At 45.3% G+C, this 15,260-nt stretch overlaps 1 protein-coding gene across 1 annotated transcript in view; it reads right to left on the reverse strand.

Annotated features, from left to right (window-relative positions):
• Window positions 1-15,170, reverse strand: part of CFAP77 (cilia and flagella associated protein 77) — a 61,701-nt gene extending 46,531 nt beyond the window's left edge. The window contains exon 1 of the mRNA XM_037400167.1: window positions 14,980-15,170. Within this exon, the coding sequence (XP_037256064.1) occupies window positions 14,980-15,105 (126 nt within the window). The 5' untranslated portion in view covers window positions 15,106-15,170. The remainder of the gene's footprint in view (window positions 1-14,979) is intronic.
• Window positions 15,171-15,260: the final 90 nt, after the last annotated feature.

Here is a 15,260-nt window from a genome sequence, read left to right on the forward strand (position 1 = left end):
CCCATCAGATTACTAAGCCTGTCTTCTATTTCACATGGTCTGAAACGGACAATTTACTGTTTTTTAGGGCTTTCTCCTAGTAGCCCACTAGAGGTGACACAAGGACAGCAAAACCTGGTCCTGCACCCCTGATTTGAGCAACACCCCACTGGAGCTGGGCTGCTGTGGCACTGCTGCTACTGACAGGGGAAAGGAGGCAGCCCTGTCTGCTCATAGACATAAGGCCAGAAGGGGCTTGCAATTTTCTAGCCTGATCTGAAAAATCATGATGCATTCAAGGGATATCACTTTCAGAGACAATTTTCAGATGCAATGCAGGGAAATTTCTGCAGTGCTGATTTCAAAATCTCTGAGTGTTTATAACCCACCGTCATAGTACACAGACAAAATTTCAAACCAAAGATTTAATCCTGCAGGTGTTGCTCACAAGGATGGTTTCCTCGGAACCCTAAGTTTGGTAATGCGGTGTGAGGCAGGGGCAATGCTATTTCAATAAAAAACTGGACCAGCCCAAACCATGAAAAATTTGGCCATGCCTTTTGTGGTTTTGAAGCGATAGAAAGCTGAAACTTGCAAGATGTCAACCCCATAAAAATGGGAAAAGTGGGGTGGGCTAGCCCCCTGTGAACCAGGTTTTACAAGGGATAAAGCTGCTGAATCCTCACAGTGAGGTCCAAAAGTAATTTAAATCTCTTCCCCTCTCTCCTTGCTCCCAATTTCCCCATCCCAGTTGTTGCTAGAGGCATCAGCTGAGAAGGAAAGTTAGAGAGTGACACTAATAAGGAGGGCTCAGACGCACTAAGAGTATTAAAAGGTTAGGTCATGGTGTGTTCTATTAAATAGAATATTAATTGAATTCTTGACATCTGAGGTGAACTGTGACATGCTCATGGGATAAATATTGCATTTAACAGAGCATTATGAGCTAAAGCTCTAAATAATATTGAGCATCGGTGCCAATCCTTCACAATAGATCTTAACCTCAGTCCTCAGGGTATGAATGCTCCCTTGGAGTTTTGGAAGCTTGAGCTTAAAAACAGGTTTCACATTTCTTGTTTCTGTTCTCAGTTAAGTCCAAAATTGCTTCTTCCATCTCAATGCTAGATTCTGTCTTAGACTTTTAGTTACAGACTCTCAATATATAGCTAGAAGTGCACATTTCAAATGCCATGCATTACAACCTATTGGGTGCAGTACAAGAAAGGTTGAAAGAAAATTTCTCCTTCTCCACCCCCACACCATAAAGAAGATTAAAACATTAAAAAGACCAATTAAAAATAGGGAATCTCATGGCAACATTTTCATTAACCCTCCCCAGTTCTTCTTTCTGTCTCATTAGTCATCACAGGGAGAGGAAGGATCATTTTAATTAGCAGCATTGTAAAGCTTTATTTAAGGCAACTGCCCCTCCTGCTGCTCTCTGGATTACCCTGCCGGCTTATAAATACAATACCAAATCATTAACAGCCAAAAACAACACTACTGAAGGGTTTGGAAGAAAGAAGATCCACTATGGTCAATGTTTAGGGCTCTTTAACAATGTCCTTTCTCCTTATTCAGGCATAATTCAAGCGTAATATTGGGCTTTACAAAACAACTCAATATCCTCTTACAGCAAAGCCCTTTCTAGTTGAGGATACCATGTGTTCAACTTTCTTCCCCTTTGTTTTCAAGGCAGTGAAAGCACAGAACCACATCTGATAGGATAGACATGGTAGATAGGATCACAGGTTTTCCGACGTCCCACTTTAGAATTACTTGTTAAATTCCCAAATTGAAGGGACTGCTGCCTGCTAACAGCCTTGAAGGAGGGAGGTGAGCAATGAGACCCCAACCAGGGGAGGCTGGTGGAGCATTTTAGAAACAGGTTCTTGAGCGTTTAGGATGAAAACAAAGCGCGCACCCACATTTCACAAAAATGAAATCACTTTTCCCAGTTACCGCTTGCTGAATTTCGTGTTTCTGCAGGAATGAGCCCAATGGGTCTGTTCTTTTAAGAAACCCTCAGCCAATGTTTCCACCCAGCAGTTTCCATACCTGGGAGTTCAGTCCAGAGCGCATGTCCGTGCAGAAGAGCAAATTTGCTCTCCCTTGCTCACCCATGCAACATGTGAATGACCTCCTCCGCAGTGCACAGGCTCATTTTGAAACTAGCTTGGGTCACTGTGTTTCTCAATCAGGAATTAGGTGCAAACCAAGACCTCTCACCCTCTTGCAGGGTCCTGAGGCAGAGACACGCTAATGGGAATAAACAGCACAGTGTGACCCCAGATCCTAAATACCCCAACACTTGCAAAGATCTTCACATTGCCTTCCAGCCCCTGGCTGTTTCATAGCCTGCAAACAAACAGAACATTTTCATTCTGGACCATGCTGCAGCAGCTCCCTCTTTTGCATCCAGAACAGTCATGAAAACATCGTCTTTCTTAAGATGTAAGCTGCACGAAATGTCCTCCTTACCAAGAAACTACAACTTGGACTATTAAGATTCACCATTTCGATCTGTGGCCTACTTTCCCTGACCTGGATACGTAACTATGGACTCTTCAGTACACCTGGGTGCTGCAATCTCTAATTGTTCATCACTGTCCAGCCAAGGCAACCCAGTCGTTCCCTTGGAGCAACCTATCAGCTACACACAGGAGTTTAAGCACTGTGAGTACTCTACCATGGACTTTTCACATTGGGATCACAGTCAGGATTTGATTTTTTCAAAGTTAAAACATCACACAGCTGAAGTTAGCTGAAAGTCTGGGATATCTTCTTTGTTGCTGTGTGCCAAGCTGCATTAAGGTGTATCAGCCACCTAATTCTTCCACTTTATTACTTGACATGACAAAAGGAAAATCAGACCAGAGGCCAAAAACTCTTAACACGGAAGTCTGGAAACACAAAGTGCAGTTCATCTCCCCCTGAAAGTGAGCTTGCTCACTTCACTAAGCAGAATGTGGAAATAATATCAACTTCTTCAAAAAATGTGCCTGTTCCTCAAGCAAGGTTTAGAAATGATTCTGTATGCTTGACTTCACTTACATGAACTACTGTTTAAGTAATAACAAAAAGGAAGACAGCAATGATGTATCGCTGAATGATTAATGTATTGCTTCTTAGAGTTCATTTCATATTAAGTCAACATCTGTATCTGTGGAGGTTGGCAGGGAGAGGTGCTGTCTTTTATGGAAGTAACGGCTACCTGTCAGGCTGTCACAAATTTAAGTGAATTAGAAAGAAGGAAAATATTTGGGCTTATAAAAAAAAAGGGGAGCTGGTGGTGGGGAACCAGCAGAGCTCCAGTTTGGGGCTGAGCAGCCCCACAGCCCTCCTCTGCTCAGACAGACCAAGGGGGGCTGGCAGAGGCCAGCGTGCTGCCAGGGTCCGAGCAGGAGAACCACAGCTGCAAGGGGTGTCACAGATGCTGAACTCACTTACAACCAAACAGTGCCAAACAGTCTGAGCAACACTCATTGTAAAAGTTTATATCGGAGTTGCTTTGTTTTCTATTTATAGCCGCACTGTGTTTTTCTTGTAATACATTTTTAATGACTTTTAAGGCCTAGTTATTTATTCTTCTGAAGCCAAATACTTTCTCACTCTGGTAATGCAAGTGAACGAGCTTTGCATGGAAGAGCTACAGAGGAGATGGCCGGACCTGCTCCCTGCGCTGGCAGCAGACTGGGGGAATGCTGCACTGCTCTTGGGAGCCCCGTGGCACCCAGGGCACTGATGCAGCAGGTGTCCCAGGCATGCAGCTCCCCACTGCTTCTCTGCAGAGGGACTGCCTGTGGAGGGCCCTCCCTGGGCCAGAATACTTCCAAATTACTAATTATTCCATCTGCACACAAGGGACTCTCTTTTTATGCTTATTTGGCTTTACATTTCCTAATCCAAAATTAACCTTAGTTAAAAAACAACCCCTGAACCTGCAGTGTCACACAGACAGTGGCCCCTTCCATCTGTGTGTTGAAAAGTTAAGCAGCATGAACAACAGACCAAACAAAAGCGGAAGATGGGACACTTTGAAATGGTAGGGTTTTGCATGAAATATAATTAATCTGCTAAACCAGCATCCATCCCTAAGCACAAATGCTGATTGCCTCATGATGTCTAACCAGGATAGTATTAACTCTACGCTTTTTTCTAAATTGTTATATATCCAATATTTTCTTTTGACTCTTCTTTATATTTATATTAATAACTATGTAATCACTTCATTAGTTTATTTAGATTATGTTATTTTAGGAAATTATTGTTTAGATAGCCTTGTCCTTCCCATCTAGCTGTGCTTACCCAGAATTAAGTAATATCTGAGGAAACCAATTAATTGCAACTCAACCGCTGTAATGGGGTCTGCTCTACAATGTGGCAATGTCTAATGGAGTTTTAATTTCCCCATGGTGAGTCAACATTTGCTTAAAGAGAGAAGGCTGTTAGAGCAAACCACTGCCTCAGACATGCGCAGCTTCTTCCAGGTCTGTGGGGCTGAACCGGCATCTTGGGGCTGCTGCTTCTTTCTGTTGGCAGTAAAAATCACAGAGGGTGGTAGCTGGGGCATCAGAGAGCACCCAGTTCCCACTACAGGCTGGGATTTCCCACAGACTTGCAGAACATGGAGGACATACAGCCCTACATGGCTCTCAGGTTGCACCTCTCAACCTTGCAGGGCTCCACAGTGCTGAGATGAACTTGTCACCCAGTGAAAGTTTGACAGCCTGTTTTCAATGCATGGTATTTCTTAGAAAATATTTACTTTACTGTCCTGGGTCCTCACTATGCAGTTGCACCAGCAAGTCCTTGTCATGGACCAGAAGCCCATTGTGGTGGTGGGGCGGTCAAAACCAAAAGTCGCATCCCCAAGGAACCTATTGTACCCATATAACTCGTGACACAGCAGAATTTATAACAAGATTTTTTTCCATTAATTGGATTGTGCAGAGTATTTAGTGCTGCCAGAAGTTACATTTGGGATTCTGAAACACCCCTAGTCCCTCCCTCGCTCTGGCCCTGGGTATCTTTGCAAACCTCAGTCTACACACTGTTGACTAATGACTGTTCTGCTTGGTGAACGCTGACAAACTTCTGAAGTTGGTCTGCCTTTCCCAGTCTTCTGACAGCTTAAAAGATTTGAAACAAAGCTACATTATGATGCAACCAAATCCAGCAGCATCTGATTAACAAAAAGGAGGCCACAGCTACCTGACAGGAGCTGGTGGTTATTTTTTATTTCTAAAACAAACTGATGGCCTCAAACATTCATACATGTATTTATTTTTTTGTTTAAATGTCTCATTTCCAGTTGGTTTTTTTTTGGATCATGCAAGGAAATAAAGTTTTGCAATTCTTTTTCTCATAATAAGTCTGTCCAAAAATGATGTTGCTCATTGTGTTGAAAGATGGTTTCATTTTCTACTCAAAATTGGTATGAAAAATTTGCCTTGCCAAATGAACATTGTATACTGAACTTGTCAAATCCTCTCTCCTGACACAAATAAAAGATAACATTGGGTGGCAGCATGTAAAACAGCACTGACAAGACAGCTAGGATGGAAGCAAAGAAATGCATATTTTTCTCTTTCTCTCTTCCTGAGAAGGGTAGGAGAAAAGATCCAGGTGAGTGAATGCTGGCGTGTTACAACCGAAAATACATCATCTAAAGGCTTAACAAGCCATTTCAATGCAGGTTTTAAGACGAACATAAGCGATTCCATTTCTGATTAGCAAAATCATGACAAAAGTCTCAACTTTTTCCAGGCAACCAAGAAAGCTGCGAAGCAGAAAGAGTGGCTGGATGAAAGGGATATTCAGTTAAAAGTTTACAACTCTGCTGTGCAGGCTGGAAGGACTACTCATAGCACTGCTGAAAATTATTCAGAGTGTATTTAAAAATGAATAAAGTAATGATAGCACTTTCATTAGGTCTGCAGTCACACCATGTAAGTGAATTTTTTTTTCCTATTAAAATTGTTGATTGAAGGCTGTTAGCTATTTATCAGCCCAAAATTACATTTCTTCTCTCCTAGGGGTTGCCTCTTAAAAATCACAACAACTGCCTAGTTAGTAACAAGAAAAGACTCCTAAAACTGCAGTTTCAGGTTGGGGGGGGAGGAATATAAGCATGAAACACAGATTGCACCTTCAAATCCCCAATGGCATCACGCTTCTTTGTTCTGCTAAGAAAAATTAACCTCAATCTCGGCTCAAGGTCCCCCGATTGATTATCATAGTCATTTAAATACTGTAATCTCATTTTCAGCATCAGGGAAAGGGAGCGAAAAGAAGAAAAAAAGAAAGAGGTGGGGAAGCGAGGGGGAGAGAAAGAGAAAACAGAATAAATTATCTGACAAAAGGAAAAAGGGCCTTTCTGCTTACGGAGCCTATTTCAGATCCTTCCACTTGATTGGAAAAGTTGATGAAGTTTAAATGAAGCAGAATTAGAGGCTCAGGCCACTGAGTATTGACAGGGGCCCATGGAAGAATGTGCAATTCAATAGGCCTGATTTCTGTGGAAAACAGGGGAAAGGCCTAAATGGTATAATCTTCAATCAAATCTAACATCGACACTGACAAGGCAGGGTAATGAGATAGGCCAGATCAGGCATGTTGGTTAAAGAAATTAATCCCTCTCGCTGCACCAAGAGTTCAGCTTTGATGCCTATTGTACAGACCCCCGTCCCAGCCTATCTAAATGCTAACTAACTGCGAGTGTGATCTGGGACTGTGCTTTTCATTGCTGGGGCTAATCTGATAACAATTTTAGCTCCCTGATTATGGCGGCAGAGGTAGCACAGCAGCCCTTCGCCATGGCACCATGGAGAGGGAGGAGAGGGGCAGAGCACTGCGATGGATGCGGCCGCGCCAGTGCAGGGAAACTTGTGTTTCGGCGTGTATTAGGGCTTTAACACACAGTAATACATGGTAATTAGTGTAGTTACAGTTGCCTCCTGACCAGCTGATTGGTATCTCCAGGGAACCACCGAAGGGGCTGGGCAGCAAGCAGGAGGGTGATGGAGAGAGCAAATGTAAAGGGAATTTGGGAAGTTGAAAAGCGTGCTGCAAACAAAGGGGCTCTTCTACCTGGGTGAGCAGCCTGAAGCTCGTGATTAAAACCATCTTTATTTTTTTCAGGCTAGTTTGCTCTTCACTAAGCAATACAAGGTTCACTGTGTTTGCTTTTCTGATTTTTCCCCCCCTCCCTGGCCTGGGATTTACACTATTATTTTTAATCAGATTTCACTTGTAGCAATTTTAGGCACAAAACCCTTGTTGGTTTGCTTAAAAAAAGTAAAACTAGAGGTATTTCCCCTGATATTGAAGTTTTCTTAAAGGCTGTTGCTGGAAATCTAGTAATAGGATCCCGCTTTCATTTATCTATGTTACTTCAAATGAATGCAAGTAGACAAGTCAATGTAATTTATTTTATAAAGTACAAATGGTTAAAAAAGAAAATATACTCAGAAATGCAGGTTCTGTCTAATCTGTACGATGTGAGCAGCCAAGCAAGAACAAAACAATCCCTGCAAGATGACAAAGGCTTCTCAAATTCAATAATTAAGCATAAGAGCATCTCTAAGAATTTGCATGGAAAGCAATCTGCCCTTGGGGAAAGTGTGGCTAAAAACTCGCAAAAATGTGCAACTGAAAATGCTGGTCCCTGTGATTGCCCTGAACGTGCTTCATTTGCTCTGTATTCTGCTAGGCAGCACTCAAAAAGAGGGGAAATGATTGCAGCAAAGGTTTAAAAATGAAGAGTTTTCCACCTTTTCTTTGGGCAGCTGCCCACCAGTTGCGTGCCCAATGCCCTCCTGTCCAGGACAGTCCTTTCTGAGCCTCTGCCCGCTTCTCTTCTGTGCTCAGGACGTTTTCTTGTGCCTCTTCCAGAGGAGGAGGGATTGTTGGTGGAGTGGGAAGCTGAGAATGGAGAGGAAATAGGGCAGAGATATTCCTGTGCTCTTGCAAGTTTTAGCTGGGTCTGGTGCTGCTCTCAGCCTGCTTGGTTCAGTGTCCCTGGAGAAGGGTTTGTAGGTAAGGGCATGTGATTGGGATTTCAAATATTCCTGACTTTCTGCATGGTGTCTTCGATTTGAATTAGTCTGAAAATCATCTCTTGGCTTAATGTGGTTTGGGGCCAATGCCATAAACCAGAGTTGGCTCTCCCCCAAAGTTTCTTAAATCTTTCAGACAATAAAGCCTGAATTTTAGTTTCATCATAGAAATTTATAGCCTGCTGCAGCTTTGGATGCACTATGAATGCATGGGTGAATGCATGGACCCATTTGTGACATTTTTTCCTTTTATTTTTTTAATGTATTCTGCCTACATTCTCTTGTCCTTTGGCTTAATTTCTGCTTTTACATCACCAACAACCGAGGCAAGAAGCTATACAGATGTTCCCTGCTATGACAATGTTGCTATTAGGGTCATAATGCAACAATTCGATCTAATGGTTATTATTATGCTGGCTGACTTCAATAATGCACTTTTAAATCAAAGGGCCTTTGAAGCTTTATTTCCATTGTATTAGACAAATAAACACCGAAGATTTTCACAAACATAAAAGGCATTCACCTTGTAATGTTTCTGGGCTTATTAGTCTCACCAATTTGCATTGTTTTGTTCACATAAAGGATCAAAATGCCCTTTCGCTTGCTTTTACAAACTGTGTGCCTATCTTGGGGGTGAGCAGCTATGAATGCCTGGTGCTGCTGGTGCTGTCCCTCTGCCCACTTAGGCAGTTTGTAGCCAAAGTCCTGTCTTTAACCAGGAGAAAAACCCACTACTTTCATTCACACCGAATGTTTACTTGCCTCTTGGAAATGCCTTATTTATTTCAGTGGTGTCTGTGCAAAATATGGGAGGGCACTAAAGCTCATAAGGAGTTTAATTTTTAGTGTACCAAATAATTCATTTAAAACCTTAAATGAGTTCATGCTGAGAAGAAAACCCTTAGAAGTCGGAGTATCGGAAAGACAAAGCTCAGAACCAAACGTAATGATTATTTGACTAACCAGCCCTTCATTAGTTTATTTCTCTAATGAATTATTGAGCTGTACTGTGTAGACATTTCCGAATACATTTTTAAAAGCGCTACACTGGCCTTAGATTGCAAAAATATAATAGTACTAGTGATAGAATAATAATAGTAATAAGCACACAAAATGCTGCATAAACACTAATTAATCCTCAGCGTCCCCAAGCAGCAAGCACAGAAGGCAGGATGCTCAGCACGTGTAGTGATTTGAGGTAAATAGTATAATTAACACCAAATAAAAGATGATCTTATTCCAAAATACGGCTCACAGTACTTGTGGCTACAGGGGTTATTCACCTCAGACAGACAAACTAAAATCTGGCCCCTGACCAAGTTTTCTGTAGATACATTGATTTCAAACAGCTGAGAGCAGGTATTAGGAGAGGGAATGGAGTTATTTAAGTCAACAAAGCTAACACCTGAGGGAAGTTATCCAAATGCCTTGGAAGCTGCATCAGGGGGCTGTGATGCTGTCAGTGGAATTTGCCACACCTGGGGCTCTTGGTCAACATGGAAGCAGCTGTGAGATCTTGGCTGTGGCTGAACCCCCAGATCGCTCGAGGAGAGCAGAACGGGACCTGCGCTGTCTCTGTAAGCTTGAGGCATCGGTGCTCTGTGGAGAGGGAATGATTTTGCTCTCTGTTAGTCCCAGCTGTCACGCAGATGCTGCACCTGCAGTTTCTGGTAGCTCATACAGCCACTCTCTAAGCATCCAGTGATGGGTATGCTTTTAAGGAAGGCTTTATTTTATCTCCTTTCCTTCCTGTGCAGGTTAGCAGTCCTTGCACAAAGGTGGAGCTGGATTACAAAGGTGAGTGGTGCCTCCTGGCTCTGCCCTATGAAAGGGCTTTGCAAGATGAGAGCATGGTTCTAGGTTCACTTTGCCTCCTCCCTATGCTGGTGCCAGAAGTGCTAAAGAAGATGAGTGGATTTGGAGAGAAGATTTAAAAAAAAAAAAAAAAGGGAAAGTGAGGTTAAAGGCTCCAAGGCTGAGCAGAACGCCCCGATGTAAAAGCCCTCTTACAGCCACAATGCAGGTCTGTTAATAAAAGCTTCAACTCCAGAGTGATGGAAAACCTGCCCTTTCAGTAATTACTGTTGCAAGACGTTTGTGATGCATGTAGTTTACAACTCAAAGTTGTAATATTCTTTTTCACACCCTGCATTTGTCTGTATTTGTCTCCTGCATAATCAGAGCTTTTATTTTTTCCCCCAAGGTGTGGCACAATTTGTTTGATAAAATGCTCCCACTTGCTTTTCTTTGCTGTCCTTCCTATGGATTATTCCAGAACCCAAAAAGAGTTTGCAATAACTCTCAGCAGTGCCTTGCTCTGTGACAAGTCAGACAGCTCAGAAATACTTCGTTATAAGGTTCAATAGGCAGGAAAGGAAAAAGAAAACGTGGTGAGTGATTTCTACTTTTACTTGGTACCCACATAGTGAGTGGAGTCCCACGGCTGCCCGGCTGGTGCCCTGCTGTCACCCACTGAGCTGTTCCCTCTGGGCATGGAGCAGGCTCCCGGGGAGCACAGGTTGAGCTTTCCCGTGTGTCCCCTTCCTACACTAAAAAGGGCAAAATCAGTTCCCTGGCCCAGCTAATCCTTCCTCTACTGACACTGCCGAAACCAAGGCTACCAGAGTGCCAATTCCTGTGTTTTTTAAGGGTTTTTTTGATCATATGTTCTTCTCTGGATATTGTAGCTGCTGAAATTTTGTTGCCTAAGTCCTGTAGCTTTTGTTCAATCTTATTTGGAAGAAAGAAGAAAATCCAGCCCTCAGGGCTGCAGAGAAAAGCTTAGGAAAACGAACTGTAAAGGGCCTAGCATCAGTTGTCATGTAAATAATGACGTTTTAAAACAAATATTGTGGCTTCAAGCAGTGCTGAAAACTTCTGTTTGTTAACTCCAGTTCTCCTGCAGTCTGGATGACTGGGATTAAGATCAGCCACCAGCCTTTCCCAGTCAGCAAAACACCATCACTGTCCTCTTCCTCCTCAGAATCGCCCGTTCTGAAAGAACTTTTTAATGTTGAGAGCTGTGGTTGGGGCTCTGAAGGTGAGTTGGGTGCCTCTCAGCTCCAAAGGCTTTTCCTGGAGGGCAGTTCCCCACTTTCTGCATGTCCCATGGCTGCACTTTAACAGGTAAGAGGATGCTTTGGCACATGGGTCTGGCAGCTGGGATTTCCCATTGACCTTCATACACCAGGGATAAGTCCAACTCCAGCCTGGTGACACTTTGGCAGTGATATGTTGAATGTCATTATGGTATATTATCCAAAAGATGTTCATATATATGTAAGCAAACTGGTGTGGGCCACTTTTTCTGGAGTGCATGTCAGGCATGCTGGGGGTTAAGTGTGGTAAAGTGTTGTCTTCTGCCCAGAGCTGCCTTATTTTTGTAACACGGTAGTTTTCAGTAAGTTTGTGCTGAGAAAAGTGCTTGGCTAAGGCTTTCACTGGGAAAACCAAACAAACCAGAAATGCTTTGCTCAGATTTTTACTGGCATCGGTAGATGAAATACTTTCCTCAGTTTTATGCTGCAAGCAAATATATATTGATAAACTAAATTAATTCCTTGATTAATTAAAACAATCCTACTTTCTACCAGAGAAAAATAGAGCATTCATCCCTAGAAATCTTTACACGAAAAGATGATGTTTTTAATCTGTGATAGCCAGCATGTGTGGACACATCCTGGTGGAAGGATGGAGCTGAGCAAAGCTGAGGCAGGAGGGTCAGCCAGAAACATAGACAGTTATGTACAGCGGTCTCCGTTTGGATATGTGATGCCTCATTTAGAAGATATGTGAGAGAGCTTGGAAAGAAAGTAGTGGATCCTGGTGTTAGATGCTGCAAAGTAGGAGGTCAGTCACTCTTGCACTAGGGTTTTGGGGACCGAGTGCTAGTTAGAGGAAGCAGGGACTCAGTGTCCTATCCATCTCTATTGGCCCTCAGGTTCTTGTGCATTTGCTGTCTGGTGAACCTTAATGACAGCTGTTGGAGCTGCACATTCCTCAGTGCCCTCCAACCGCTGCCAGAAGCACTCGTTCAAGCAGCCGTTGTCTCACAACCTTTTGTCCCTTTCTTTTAAACCATCTTTGTGGCCTTGGTTTTCAGGTAGCACGGCACAGCATAAAGGTTGGGACCTGCTGGCCATCCTCTTTGGCAGCTCTCTCCAGAATGTCTGGTCTCCCAAGTGGGGAAGAGATCCCAGACTGTAGTTGGAAGCACGAAGTAGAGAGGGCTGATGCTGTGAGTATGCCACTACCGGTGTGTGTACCAGCAATCAGGACTGGTTATCCAGTAAACTGCCATCCCATCACTGGCAGCAAAGGACACCCTGGTAAATTCAGCATTCAGTGGGGCACGATGGAATGTGGGAAAGCAGTTGGAAGGGGGTTAGCAGTTTGCTGCAGAAGCTTTACAACATAACTTACCATCAGGGGAAATTGCTGCTGGTTCCAAGAGTAAAAGCATCCCTGTTAATAGCCCAGTTACTTCATTCTGAAAGACTGTATCAGGTGAATGCAGATCTCTTTACATCCCTACAGGCTGGCTCACTGTGAAGGACAGCCTCCTGCAAGGAAGCCCTGAGAGAACAGAATTTGCCCAGAATGCTAAAATTTAATGTTACTTTTTCTCAAAACTTGCTCAAACTCTAGTTTCATCTGGCCAGATAGCAGAAATCCAGATGGGGTCTTATTAAAACATCCCACGATTTATAACTGCTCAGAATTCCCACTGCCAGGATGCTCTACAACAGGCTGAGAAAAAAACTCGAGCCCTGAAGCTGGGGCTGAGCAAACTGCTGGACCCGAGGGGAGAAGACATCAACTGAGCTCCAGGGACAGACAGCGCTCGGCCAAATGCTCCTGTCCAAACAGGCAAAACTCCCACATAAATCAACATAATCTTAATGACTGCATATAATCTACCTGCAATGTATACACTACAGGCGAGGAGCTGCCCTTTGTAGGATTATCCCAGTGGTTTATTCCTAGACCCAAGATTTATGGCGTTGATGGGTGCTTTATGCCTATTTCCATTTAAGGAATGGAAATGCATTGTGAAAATAAGTAGGATCAACCCAACCCCTGCAATTATGTCTTAGCATACCTTAAATGCCATATAATTTCAGATTCTTCCGATTCATATTCATGCATCACCTAAAAATGTATTTACTAGCACACTTTTCTAAGAAAGGCAGAAACAGTTTGGAGGGATGAGGGAGATGCGGGGCTGCCTCCATCCCGAGGAGGTTTGCCCTACCTCCCACATCTGTCCGCAGCAGATCTTTCTGGGAGGTGAGGAAATCTCACCCCAGTTCCACTTCCAAGCAAAGATACCGCCAGTTCCTATCAAATTTACAGAAGCCAGAGAAAAAAAAGTAGGTAGTTTTGGATTGGAAAGAGTGAAGCTGCTTTTCAGTTATGATACAAAACATACTTTTTTCTTTCCTTCACCTTCCTAATATAACTTCCAATTACATTTTTAGAGTTTCATGAGAAAGAAAGAGAAGATGTTCAATGTTGCAAGACTGGGATTTCCTATGATATTCAAAATTTTACGGCTGGCTTCCCAGCGTGCCGCTGCCGGGGTGTGATCCCAAGGGAACTGCAGCAGAGGCTGGGATGTCACCGCTGCCTGCCGTGACTGTGACCATGCAGATGAGCAGAAGTGCTATTCTTGCGGAGAGTTTGGACACATTCAGAAAGACTGCACCAAAGTGAAATGCTATAGGTGTGGTGAAACTGGCCATGTAGCCACCAACTGCAGCAAGACCAGTGAAGTCAACTGCTATCGCTGCGGCGAGTCAGGGCACCTTGCACGAGAATGCACAATTGAAGCTACAGCCTAATTATTTTCCTTTGTCGCCCCTCCTTTTTCTGGTTTTTCTGACCCCGAGAGCCGGCGGGTCCCGGTGCCACCCCGGCGGCGTGTCCCTGCCCCGCACTGGGCTTGGGATGGGGATGAGGACGAAGCTATTCTGCGAGTGCCATCCAGGGGACGAGAGCTGTACTTCAGCTGCTGCTCCTGGGGGGCTCCAGGGAAAGAGAAAACGGCCTCGAGCTGTGCCAGGGGAGGTTTAGATGGGATGGCAGGAAAAATTTCTTCGCTGAAAGGGGTGTCAGGCGTTGGAACAGGCTGCCCAGGGAGCGGTGGGATCACTGTCCTGGGAAGTGCTTAAAAAAGAGGGAGATGTGGTGCTGGAGGACATGGGTCGCAGTGGGCTCGGCAGTGCTGGGTTAACGGCTGGCCTCGATGGTTTAAAGGTCTTTTCCAACCGAAATGACGGTGGTTCTCTTTTGATCAGGAGGGGGCAACCGCAGTGCGATGCCTGGAGCTTTCCCAGGCCCACCCAGAGCTCAGCCTGCCCATGGAATGGGAATGCGATGGGAACTGAGAAGTGTCAGGAGCTTGTGACGGGACCGCAACCCCCACAGCTGGTCAATCCCCCAGATTCAGGCGGTTAGAGTTTGTGTGTCCCCAGGCGCCCCTCACTGCAGGGTGGGGGTGCGGGGGCAGGGGGCGGCACGCCCGGTGACACCTCAGTCCCTGTCCCCGATCGCGGCCCAAACCAGGGGGCTGTTGCTTGACAAAGCACTGGAGCCTGGGAGGGCAAACCCCCCCCACGGTGCTGCGGCCACCAGCCGGGGCTACCGGGCATTTAACGGGGCTGCACCGCGAACCTGCTTGAGAAGGAGCACAAGGAAACACATTTTTCCCTCCTTGTCATATACATTAACAGGGGAAAACCCCTGTCTTCAACCGTTGTCACCCTCCGGGTGCTTTAACAGGGTTTTCCCGCTGTGTGCTGTGGTGGCCTGGGGCTGCCCGCGGGGACCGCGACTCCCCCCCCGCCCCGGGGTCCTGTTGGCCGGTACCGGCGCTGGGATGGCTGGGTGGCCGTGCCCGCTGGGCCGCAGGGAGGGACCGGGGACCGCGGGGGCTCACCTTGAGGATGCGCGGGTTGCACAACATGCTGTCTCGGGCCACCCCCAGCCGCTCGTTCTCGCTGCCCGGCTCCACCTCGGCCAGGGTCAGCGGCCGCCGCGGGGATGCCGCTCTGCCGCCCGCCATGTCGCCGCGCTGAGGGGAGCCGGGGCCACGGAGCTGCAGCTCCCACCCGTGAGCGCCGGGGTGGCGGTGCCACGTCTCCTAGCAACCGCCGTCCCACGCCGTTGGTCCGTCGCTTTGATGGGTCCGGCTGGGGCCGCTTCCGCGGGGCGGTCGGA

Source organism: Falco rusticolus, chromosome 9, assembly GCF_015220075.1.
Source record: "Falco rusticolus isolate bFalRus1 chromosome 9, bFalRus1.pri, whole genome shotgun sequence".
Taxonomy (NCBI): Eukaryota; Metazoa; Chordata; class Aves; order Falconiformes; family Falconidae; genus Falco; species Falco rusticolus.